Source organism: Channa argus, chromosome 8 (genome assembly GCF_033026475.1).
Source record: "Channa argus isolate prfri chromosome 8, Channa argus male v1.0, whole genome shotgun sequence".
Lineage (NCBI taxonomy): Eukaryota > Metazoa > Chordata > Actinopteri > Anabantiformes > Channidae > Channa > Channa argus.
Genome location: NC_090204.1, coordinates 19,562,687 through 19,573,385, shown reverse-complemented (window position 1 = coordinate 19,573,385; position 10,699 = coordinate 19,562,687). Strand labels below are relative to the sequence as shown.

The 10,699-nt window shown below is 38.9% G+C and overlaps 1 protein-coding gene across 6 annotated transcripts; it reads left to right on the top strand.

Annotated features, from left to right (window-relative positions):
* Positions 1-2,554: 2,554 nt before the first annotated feature.
* Positions 2,555-9,540, top strand: c8h1orf210 (chromosome 8 C1orf210 homolog). Of its 6 annotated transcripts, XM_067513084.1 has the most exons (7): positions 2,555-2,752; positions 5,668-5,739; positions 5,853-6,149; positions 6,261-6,418; positions 7,163-7,389; positions 8,615-8,819; positions 9,344-9,540. In XM_067513084.1, the coding sequence occupies exons 4-6, from the start codon at positions 6,267-6,269 to the stop codon at positions 8,812-8,814; spliced, it is 579 nt and encodes a 192-aa protein (XP_067369185.1). In that variant the 5' UTR covers positions 2,555-2,752; positions 5,668-5,739; positions 5,853-6,149; positions 6,261-6,266; the 3' UTR covers positions 8,815-8,819; positions 9,344-9,540. The 6 variants fall into 6 exon arrangements, with proteins under 6 accessions (XP_067369185.1, XP_067369183.1, XP_067369184.1 ...); XM_067513082.1 differs by lacking the exon at positions 9,344-9,540 and having other exon boundaries at positions 2,556-2,752; positions 5,706-5,739; positions 8,615-9,206; XM_067513083.1 differs by lacking the exon at positions 9,344-9,540 and having other exon boundaries at positions 2,556-2,752; positions 5,685-5,739; positions 8,615-9,206.
* Positions 9,541-10,699: the final 1,159 nt, after the last annotated feature.

The window sequence follows — 10,699 nt, the reverse complement described above, 5'->3', positions numbered from 1 at the left end:
GGAACTAAAAGGGTCTCTGTATTAAAACTGGCTCATCTCTGCAGCAGAGTGAGGGATATGAAGGAGAAAAGGACAAAAGGGACCATTAAAGTCTGCAGAAGCACATTTTATAAGGCACTTTTAGTACACTTTTAATATAAAAGTCATTACAAGATCACTCAGAGAATAATGCAAATGTTAATTAAATTAACTTTCATTGATAGATTTAAAGGGCAACTCCACATATTTTCAACTTGCTTGCTATGGTTTTAGTTTAGCTTTCAAATTTCCCTCTGACTTCCCTATATTAAAACTTTTTTCTATTTCTAGCTGAAAAACTCTGGAGTTCTGGTCAAGCGGCTCAACCATGATTACAACCTCCATAGTACGAGCAACGAGATGACATAATCTGAACTGAAATTTCCTCCAAGTGATGTCATCTGGAGGCATTTAAGTTAGAGGGAAGATTAATGAAATTCCTTTACATATACTACCCAAACTAGAATTAAAAGAAGCCAGTTCAATGTCAGTAAAGGCAGCTTTAAATAATTTAATGCAGATGTAGAGCTTCATTCATAATTTCATATTTCCTGATGGATGTTAAATATGGAGTATCACATTGTAAAAATGTCATTTAGGTGGCTGCTGAATTGTCTGATCTTGCATTAAGGCCTTCTTGACCTAGATTTTTCATTTCTAAGTCACTTCGGTTAACAGCATCTGCCAAATCACTGAGAAAGAATGTAAATGATCTCGATATTTAATGGCCAGTCAAAGGCTCCTTTGTCACAAACTACAGTATATTGTAGCTCTTCCTCCTCAAATCAGACTTTCCATTGTTATGTACAATGAGACACGTGTTGTCATTTCCGCTCCATCTTAAAAGCAAGCTTTTCCCATCTTCTACATACAAAGGGCTTTGACCTTAGACCCCCACCACTTCACTGGGAGGACAAACAGTAAACATCCGATTTTAGCAAAAGCGGGAAAAGCCCCTGGTCTGTTTCAAAATCTTGTCTAAAAGAGCAGCACCACTGCTGCCATTAGTCACAGCAACCCTGCTTCTGTTTCCCAGAAGTAAATGGACTGAAAAAATTAGCATCAGATATACAGCAATCAGCCACAACATTAATACCACAAGGTGTTTTCAACATAAGGATTTTATGTAAATGTTAAAAATGCAGATGTTATTGAAAACAATTTTTTGGGGGCATAATTTCTGTATTGTTTAAAATCCATTGTTAGTAGACAAATTCTACATTTGTACTCCAAGTACAAATTAGATAATCTGCTTAGTACTTTTACTTGAGTAAAAGATTTGTAGTGGAGAAATATTTTAGGCCAGTAGTTTGTTTAATTCACTGGGTCTAAGGTTGACAAGTTAAAACTAATTAAGGTGGATGTTTAACTTTTAACCTGAAAAGGAGTTTAACTTTCAGATTTAAATACTTTTCCATTAACTTGCTTTGCTCCTTTAAAAAGGTCAAAGTATTACAGCTCTAAGACAATCACAAGTGTTTTTGCCAAATCGTCTTAAAAACGTTTTAAAATAAAAAAAAATTTTAAAAAAAGAGAGAGAGAATTTTGAGAGCCTAAGCTGGTTGCTCTGGGTTTCATTTGGGTCATCTGGCTCCCCCTACGGATGAAGTATAAAAAGAGAGGGAACAACATTAATACAAGAAAATGAGGGCATCTTTATTCACAATAAAGATGATGCGCCTTTTCTCATCTCCTTATTTATAGTGTGCATGCTGTAAATATTTAAAACTGCTATAATAAACACTTTGATATTAACTAAAGTATTACATAGTATGTTGAGGTTGGTAATCACATAATGGAAGCATAATGGACACAGTATGGAACTGTGTGTCACAGTCTTCTCAACAACAGCAAGCAAACCCGGGTGCTGTCTGTGGTGGGAAACCCCCCCTTGCTTCTTACAGTTGATGCTGAGTTATCATTTATCCATCCCAGCCCCATCCTCATCCCTGCCATCTGGCCTAAGACATGCAGCCGACGCATCCTGGGACATACAGAGCGAGGGATGGACGGGAGAAGGACAAGCAAGGGAGAAAGATGAAAAGATGCAGCATGCACAGCCGAGTGGCCAGGAAGTGGCCCTATTGTTTTCAGGGTCACGTCGCTTTTCCTTTCAGATCCACCAAAGGTTTGTTCCCTCTCCTCAAGTTGCACGGCTAAAGTAAACAGAACTTCTTCTTCCCACAGACAGTATCTTGTCAGATTTCCTGTCACATCTGAAATGGCAGCTTTACATTTTTGATTTACAAAGAAAGCCATTGCAAATGACTGGCGTAAATACACACAGAAGGATGGCCAAAAGCCAAACAAAGCGGATATCAACAAAATGTCATTACTCCTCACAAACACGGTTACAGCTTCACCTGTGCACTCGCAGTGATACTTACGATATCAAATTTGACATATTGCTCATATCACTGTGACATAGTTTGCCACTTCCTGGCTTGGCACTATTGACTGACAATATTGACTCTAAGCAGGATTGCAGTGTGATTGGATAAAGAGAAGCAATAGTAGGCGGAGGGAAGCACACCTTAGTAACAAATTAACTAACTTGTCCTTCTCGGAAGCTGCTGCAGGGAACTCTCTCATTTAACCTTTGTGAAACACTTTTTTTTCCATTTTATAGACAAAGCAAATGAGAATGTAGCTAACACTGAGGGGAAATGCGAGAGTGGATAGAAACTAGGTGAACTCACGGAAGCTACAGGGACCTACAGAGACCAGGGATCAGGTAAGACTTAAAGTAAACAAGTGGCTTTCTGTAAGAGAAAGCTGTTACTGCGTGTAGAGATCATGTGATTGTTTTGACATGCAAAGTGATATAAGGTGCTGAAATGTGGTGCGACACACTGTAGGTTTAAATAACACAGAAATGCTTAAGTTACACCGAAGACAACTCATTATCTCAGTCATACTCATCGATTGACTACTGATGTTCAACCAAAGGAAGGGCTGCTATTAGTCTTGCTGGTTTTACCCCAAACAGTCACAACGCAGGTCATGCTGTGTGCCTTGATTTTTACTCATTGGGTCCTTGAAGTTTCTCTGCTGACACTGTGATTGTTCCAGGCCTGAAAGGCACATTTGAGGGCAGTTAAACTCCGCTGACCTCGTTTCAACTAAAGGGAAAACAACAAACGTTCAATGCATTAATGATAATTCAGAAGGTGTGTAGTAGTTTTACAGACGGAGACTCTGCGAGCTTGGCTTACAGTGGGTGTGAAATTATTATCCTCATAAACAATGTCTGTGCCAGCTGTTTTTTAACTCAAGGCTCTACCTTGTACCATTATCCCAGACAAACAATGGCACAGCCTGACTCCTCCACACGTTTACAAAGCAAGACCAAAATACACAACTTGGCAATGGGATAAGAGGGAAAATGGAAGGCTTGCACGCGGCTTTAGGGGTTTGTTGGAGTGCGGGTCATCTGAAGGACGACTTTTTGTATTTGTCAACTATCTGAGATTATTGCAGCTGGTGAAAGTGAGCTATGTTTATTTTATATAATTTGTCATAGAAACTGGGATAAACATTTTTTTTAAATGCACTCTCATGTCATTTTTATTGAGCACTGGCACTTTTTTTTTCCTCCCATAAGTTGACATTAATTACTGTGCCACAATCAAAATCCATTCCGTGAAATAGCTTACAGTGAACTTGTCTGTGATTACACTCCATGGGCGGAATATAAATTCAATGTTTAATTCAGTTTGAATTAAACAGACTCTTTCACATCCACTGGTCACTGTTGGGGTCTATAAACTGGTACTCGACTCACAATTTGGGGCACTGAAATAAAGAATATCTACTAAAAACTGAGTCCTCACTTTCAGAATTATATTCAAACACCGATGTGCAGGCGGAGTACTAGTGCACAGAAGCATTCACAATGCACAGTTGTGCATCTAACCCACATTCGGCACAGTACAGTTCTAGCTCCCAGGGTTCTCCTTTTTGACTCCTGGCCCCGGGCTACTTTGTGTGTATATTTTGTTGTGCTTTGCCTGTGTGAGGACAGAACAGGAAGAGATAAAGGCAGCCCTGCTGGTATGTTTACAGCCAACACTGCTGAAGAGAATAGCTGTAGAAGATGAAGAGGAAGAGGCCTAATGGCTGGCGATAAGTAGCCAAACTTCTCATGCTGTGAAAGATCACCTCAGAGCCAAGAAAGCGAGCGAGAGAGAGAAATCCTTAACCCTTAGAGTGGCAGGGCCAATTTGTTTGTTTTTGCTATACGCATGTGGGTTTAAGATGGATCAAAAGATGGATATGAAATAAAAGTTCAGAATTTCAGATTTTATTTGATCGTTACAAATCACCTTTTATACCCACTGACGTAAATGTAACTTACTTCCATTTCATCAAATCATTGTACGGTAGGTGTTCAACTTTATGTAAATTCAAATGATACTTTTTCAACCACACAATGAACAGCTACAGTTGCTAGATACTGTATATACTGATGTGTTTGGTTACTTTAATATTTGATCTTAAGCTGGAATTTTACTTCTATATTGTCAATAATTTAATGACATGATAAATGCACTTGAGTATAACAGAAATTCATATACGCTCTTTAAATTTGTGACCTAAAACAGCTTAAGATAGTAAACATTCAGGTCTTAAACAGCCATGTTAAACAGTTGTAGGAGCATGGCATGTATAGGAACATAACAGCTCAACCTCTTTAACCCCACCCTACTGTAAATACAGGGAGACAGCCTGTAGACCCGTGCATGCAAATACCCAGCTTATTTGTAAAAAGCTGTACACAAAGTTTCTCTTGATTCCAAGCACAGGGTGCTATAGATGACCGGGCTCTATTTGCATTCAGAACGTAAAGGGTTTGGTCCCAATTTGCACAGATCAGCAGGTGAAAAGTGCAGAGTGATTACATCTATGATGAGGACAGAAGCCTTTTCTGTGTAAAGTAAAAAAAAATCCCCCTACCAGCACCTCAAAAGCTCATTTATGCAAAAACTAAATTGTAACAATAAGAGGTTAAGTGACTGTTTTTTGGTTTGAGCCAGTTGTCCCGAACAGTGGAGACTCAGGAAGTTATTGGTTTCTTAGCTTTTGTGTGGATTAAAAACACAATGTTTTTTGTGTTAATTGGTGATATTTACAGGTGCTGATGAGTTCTTTCTTTCAACAGAACCAGGACGGATTTTTCCCCTTTTTCCAGTGTTTGTCCTAAGCTTAGCACCTGGTGCAACCTGCTTCCCTTTTATATGTTGACCAATTGTTATGGCAGCATGAAATTTCATTGAACAGCTTTTATATAGTCTGTTTAGCAAATAATATCTGGATGGTTTTCTCTCTTGGTCCTTGGAGAATCATTAAGCATGTGGCCCTGTATTGTAGGAAGCCATGAAGCAAATTCTTTCACACACTCACTACACACACATACATTAATACTTTGGCAAGTGTTTTGTGTCAGCTAAGCCAACAGAGGAAGGCGCTGCAGTATGTGGCACTTCCTGTTTGCGACACTTTTCCTGTTGTGGATGATATCCTCCTGAGCCCCCGACAGCTTATACAGTACTCAATTCCAACTTCTGGAATTAAGCATCTCTTTTCTAATGACACTATAACTTTTTATAATCATTGGATGCTTCATATGACTCGGCCCTGTGTTTACAGTTTGCCTCTCTGAACAGTCCTCTCCACTCTCTGCGTAGGTGTGAATGCAGAAAGCCACAACTAATAGGGAAAGTAGGTAGTTTACTGATAAGATCACTCAATTTTGCAAATCCCTCTGTAGGCCTGTGTGTAAGTAAGATAAAAAGTAATTACAATAATTATCATTTTCATATTCAAACCCCCAGGTTTTCTCCCGAAGTCTCATTTTAGTGCAGCAGAAGTACTCCGGATCATATTTCATCCCAAACATCAGATGATAATGTCATCACCTTTCACTTGTTACTGACCCGAAGAGCTGCTGTCACTCAACCTTGCCACCTAGTGGCGCACTGAAGGTTCGTCACCAACCTGGTCACCAATCATTCAGACAACTACCTCCCTCATCTGGGGAGATGCTTCCTCTGCAATATTTCTCGGAGATCCCCTACTTCATGGGGACACAATAACAGTTATTGGTATTGGGCATCGACAACCTTTGACTGGTGAGGAATTACTTCCATCTTTAACTTCATTTACAAAATTTAAAGAGACGGCTGCAGGTTACTGTAAATGCCACGTGTGATATACATCTACAATTCATGGTTTTATTGCAGAATTTAATGTTGCCCCAAAGCAAGACGAAGGTCTCACACGACAAGAAGCGAACTGAGCCACTGAGAAGAAGCTACTGCCCAAAAATCACTGCACAAACAAAGCCAGATGGAGCTGTCACCAAATGGCACATTGTCTCCACCAACAGCAGCACAAAATGGTAAGAATGCAGCTACTTCTAGAAGCCAAACTGACTTTAAAGGATTATTTTCAAAATTATTCACAATGTTCATACTTTTGTTAAAAATATGTGTCAAAGTGTGCATCCCATTATTTGGAACTTTCAAAAAGTGAAAGAACATTTGCCCTGTCAGACAATGCATTGGTGTTATGTTAGATTTTGAAAGTTTTGAAAGTGTAGGGGGCTACAAACCTAACTCTTAACCTGATAACACTACACATTCAGCTAATATAATGCTCAATATATGGTCTGTTATTATCAGAAGTAACAGAAATGGTATAAATAAAAGTATAAAAGAGTATAAATAAAAAAGTTATAGTAAAACAAGATAATTTACATTGGTGAAAACGTTTGCACCCCCCTTTGATAAATACATTTAAAAAGTAATTTAGTTAATTCCTAACAAATCATTTATGTTAAATGAATGCATGTTAAATATTATGTTTATGAAAAAAAAGACAATCTTTTACAGTTTTTCCCCATTTTAAAATAAGGGGATGCAAACTTCTGCACCAAACTGCATGCCATTCAGTGGAGTCGTGCGTCTCCCTGATGTGCTTTTCCCAGTTCTTGGCCAACAATGAAGGTCTATGGCACTGTCAAACAAAGTAAACCAGGCTGCAGATTGATTGAGTAGAGAAGATTCCGTGTTCCGTCAGCTTCTGTATGGTGATTGTGGACAACATCATTTAGAACAAACCACAGTTTGGGTGCTCTCCACAGGTGGACTGCCTTAGCAGGGTGTGATTCCTCTTTTACAGACACAAGCCAGACAACCAAATATACCAATCACAACTGGGAGTTCCTGGTTGCAGTCCTGGTCACAGCCATCTCTGTCTCCATTCTAATTGCCCTTGTGGCTAAATGCCAGGTGGTTCGGCGCTACTTGGCCAGCTACAGGCACACGCGGCTGAGCGAGGCGGATGCTGTCAGCCAATGTGACTCGTCAGGTTTGTTTTTTTTTAACCCATTTAATTTTACAAACTATTAACAGAAGACTTAATAAGATTTGCTGCTGTACTACTGCATTCTGTGCATGTAACAGTGGTGCTTCAATCGAAACTTTTAGGATGCGTATGTTTTTTTAGTTTTGTTTTCTTAACGGACAGTACCACTATGAAGAATCAATAGAAGAATGCAGGAAAAAAAAAACCATCAATAAAAGTGTTCTTGTTGCAATACTGTGCTTTGCAACTTCTGATACTGTAGCTAACGAATAGATATTTTCTAATAATAACAACAACAACAACAACAACAACAACAGGTCAAATAAATATGCACAATTTTTGTGCATATTTATTTGATGTAAAAATGTTTTACATTTAAATAAGTCACAGTTGATGACCATGAACAAAATTGTGCATTTAGCAGCTGGTTATAGCCCAAAAAGCTTGAATAGCTGACTTTACGCTATTGGTTAGTAGAAATAAGGAGCCGGATACAGTCTGTAACTGGTAGACCACGAACACGATGGCCAGATAGCAAAAAGTCATCACGCCTGGATCCTCAGTCTCGCCCTTATACTTCAACATGATAACTAATTCTGGTTATTTTCCGATATTATGGCTGAGGGTCAGCAAGATTTTCCGTGTGTTTACTAGAATTGGTCCAGATGTGGACGTCCTAATGTATTTGGACTGTATCTGGACTTGGGCTGAAGGGAACATATACTGAGACCAGAGAGAAGAAGCTTTTTAGTGTTTAAAAGCTAGAAACTAACCAGAGAACAAAATAGACAAAAAAGAAAAAGGAAATATCACTAAACTAACAACTCATCAGCTACACAAAAAAAACCAACTCTCAACTCTGGTTAGAAGCGGAAGTCAGATGTTACATTTCCATCTTGTGGTGAAGAGCAGCTGTGTCATTAACAACAACAATTAATCATCTCACAGATTATATCATATCACTGGAAACGTAAGTTATTTTGTGAATATACTTGAATGAAAAAAAATTGCACATTGAAACAAAAACAGGAAGACACTTCAAAAAGACAATACTTTGTCTTTTCAGCGGCTACAACAATTACTACTGTATAAAAAAGTCATTTGTAAATATTCTCCCGAACTTCTGAGCCCATAAATCCAGATTGTGTATGTGCGAGACATGACTTAACTTTAAATAGTTTCTGGTCTGGTTGCAGTACAACTCTTGTGTCTCTATCACTGCTTCCAGGCCTGGAAGTGGAATTTGCCATGCAAGGGGGACGTGGAATGAACCCTCACTGTATCCCTCCTGTGATCGAGGACGATGATGACGGCTTTATTGAGGACAACTACATCCCGGCCAGTGAGCGAGCGAGGGCAGAACGAGCAGCAGAGAACATGGAGGACACCGACGAGGAGACAGATGAGATTGCATTTACCATTGCTTAGTACGAGTACGTACACTTACTCTGGGATATTATTATTACGATTCGAAATTGTGACCAATGACATTAGACAACTTTTAGACACAACAAAGCTAAAACGCTTTATCTAAAAGACATATTTAAATAGTATATCTGAATTTTGCTGTGACAGCGTCACTGCACATAAAATCTGAGAATAATGTGCAATAAAAGAGGTTGAAATGTGAATAATGTGCTGCATAGAAAAAGGTACAGCTAGGTGAAAATTCAGGGCGCCTCATTTAAAGCCTACTAAATGTACTTGTACTTGTCTAATTAGTTACTTTACATCCTTGGTTGCTATTGGGATGCCACCATGTGGGTTGGTCACGAAAGTGGAAATCATGTGACCTCAATAAAATTCAAATTGAACGTGAAGTGGTCTCACCTGGTCTGCATGTGCTTTCACATCCAAACAATGAATGAGTTAAACAATTTGTCATGTTTTGGCTCGTTTGTCACAAACCCTCACACTCACCTGTCTTTGCAAACTTTCACACTGGCACCAACAACAGTGATTAAGCTCGACACTGGGGCTCGAAAAGAGGCCTGTAGCGTGCTGGGCTCCTGCGAGACCAGGACAGCTGATGAGAGCGGACTGACAGCTCCGTGAGAGGAGCTGCCACCCGGAAACACAGCGAGGAAAGTTCACACAGACGAGCCGGAGGACACCCGGAACCAGAGCGACGCCACCTTCAAAATAAAAGTGTCGGTTCTCAGAAATCACACAAACTAAAAGTTTTCAACTTCTTTTTTGATTGTGACCTAAATGTTCACCTCACCTAAGATTACTTACTACAGTCATTTTATACATTTAAAAGTGTTAACTATTGGTGGGAGACTTTTCGAGCACTTTATAAAATAATTCCTAATAAGTTCCCTATTTATTTTTTCTCTGTAAACAGTTCATAATAAATTCACTTTAGTACAAACAGTAGGAAGGGGGCTACTTGTGGACTGACTCCATTCAAAAAATGCTGTTATTAAATACAGATTTTTATTTCTTCTTCTTCTTTTCCTTTGGGCTGTTCCCTTTCAGGGGTCTCCACAGCGAATCATGTGCCTCCATCTAACTCTGTCCTCTGCATCCTCTTCTCTCACACCAACGAACTTCATGTCCTCCCTCACTACATCCATAAATCTCCTCTTTGATCTTCCTCTAGACTTCCTGCCTGGCAGCTCCAACCTCAGCATCTTTCTGCCAATATATTCACAGTCTCTCCTCTGAACATGTCCAAACCACCTCAATCTGGCCTCTCTGACTTTATCTCCAACACATCTAACATGAGCTGTCCCTCTGATGTCCTCATTCATGATCCTGTCCATCCTCATCAACCTCAACATCTTAAGCTCTGTTACCTCTAGCTCTGCCTCCTGTCTCTAAGCCGAACAACATTGCTGGTCTCACCACCGTCTTGAAGACCTTTCCAAATATGGATTTTTATTTGAGCCACATTAATGCTATTGGATAATTATACCTGTCATATTACAACATATTTCATAAGCTTGTGGATGAAATTCTTAAATTGTATTAATGTAACACTATCGCTCAGTATAAAGTAATGGAGTAGCTAGTAAACCTTATGACAAAAAGCAGAGTAGAAGTTTAAAAAAAGTATAAATCTAATGATGATTACAAATAAAACTACTAAATATTTTTAAAGCAAACTCAAGTTTTTTTAAGTCAAAGTACTAAAGTGGCAAAATGTCAGAAGTGAATTAGGTGCAATGGTCCTTTATATTGGATTATAAATATACATTATTTGTAGATTATAAATTTACCCCTAGAATTAGATCAATCTTTTATATTATATATCTTTATCTAATGCATCTACATGTCTAAGTTGGTTTTATTCTTATTCTTATTACTA

Excerpts from the sequence above, each read along its gene's own strand:
- c8h1orf210 (XM_067513084.1), top strand. The coding sequence starts at position 6,267 with ATGTTGCCCCAAAGCAAGACGAAGGTCTCACACGACAAGAAGCGAACT. Across the intron at positions 6,419-7,162 it reads ACCAACAGCAGCACAAAATG|GTGGACTGCCTTAGCAGGGT; the intron begins GTAAGAATGCAG and ends TGCTCTCCACAG. Across the intron at positions 7,390-8,614 it reads CAGCCAATGTGACTCGTCAG|GCCTGGAAGTGGAATTTGCC; the intron begins GTTTGTTTTTTT and ends CACTGCTTCCAG.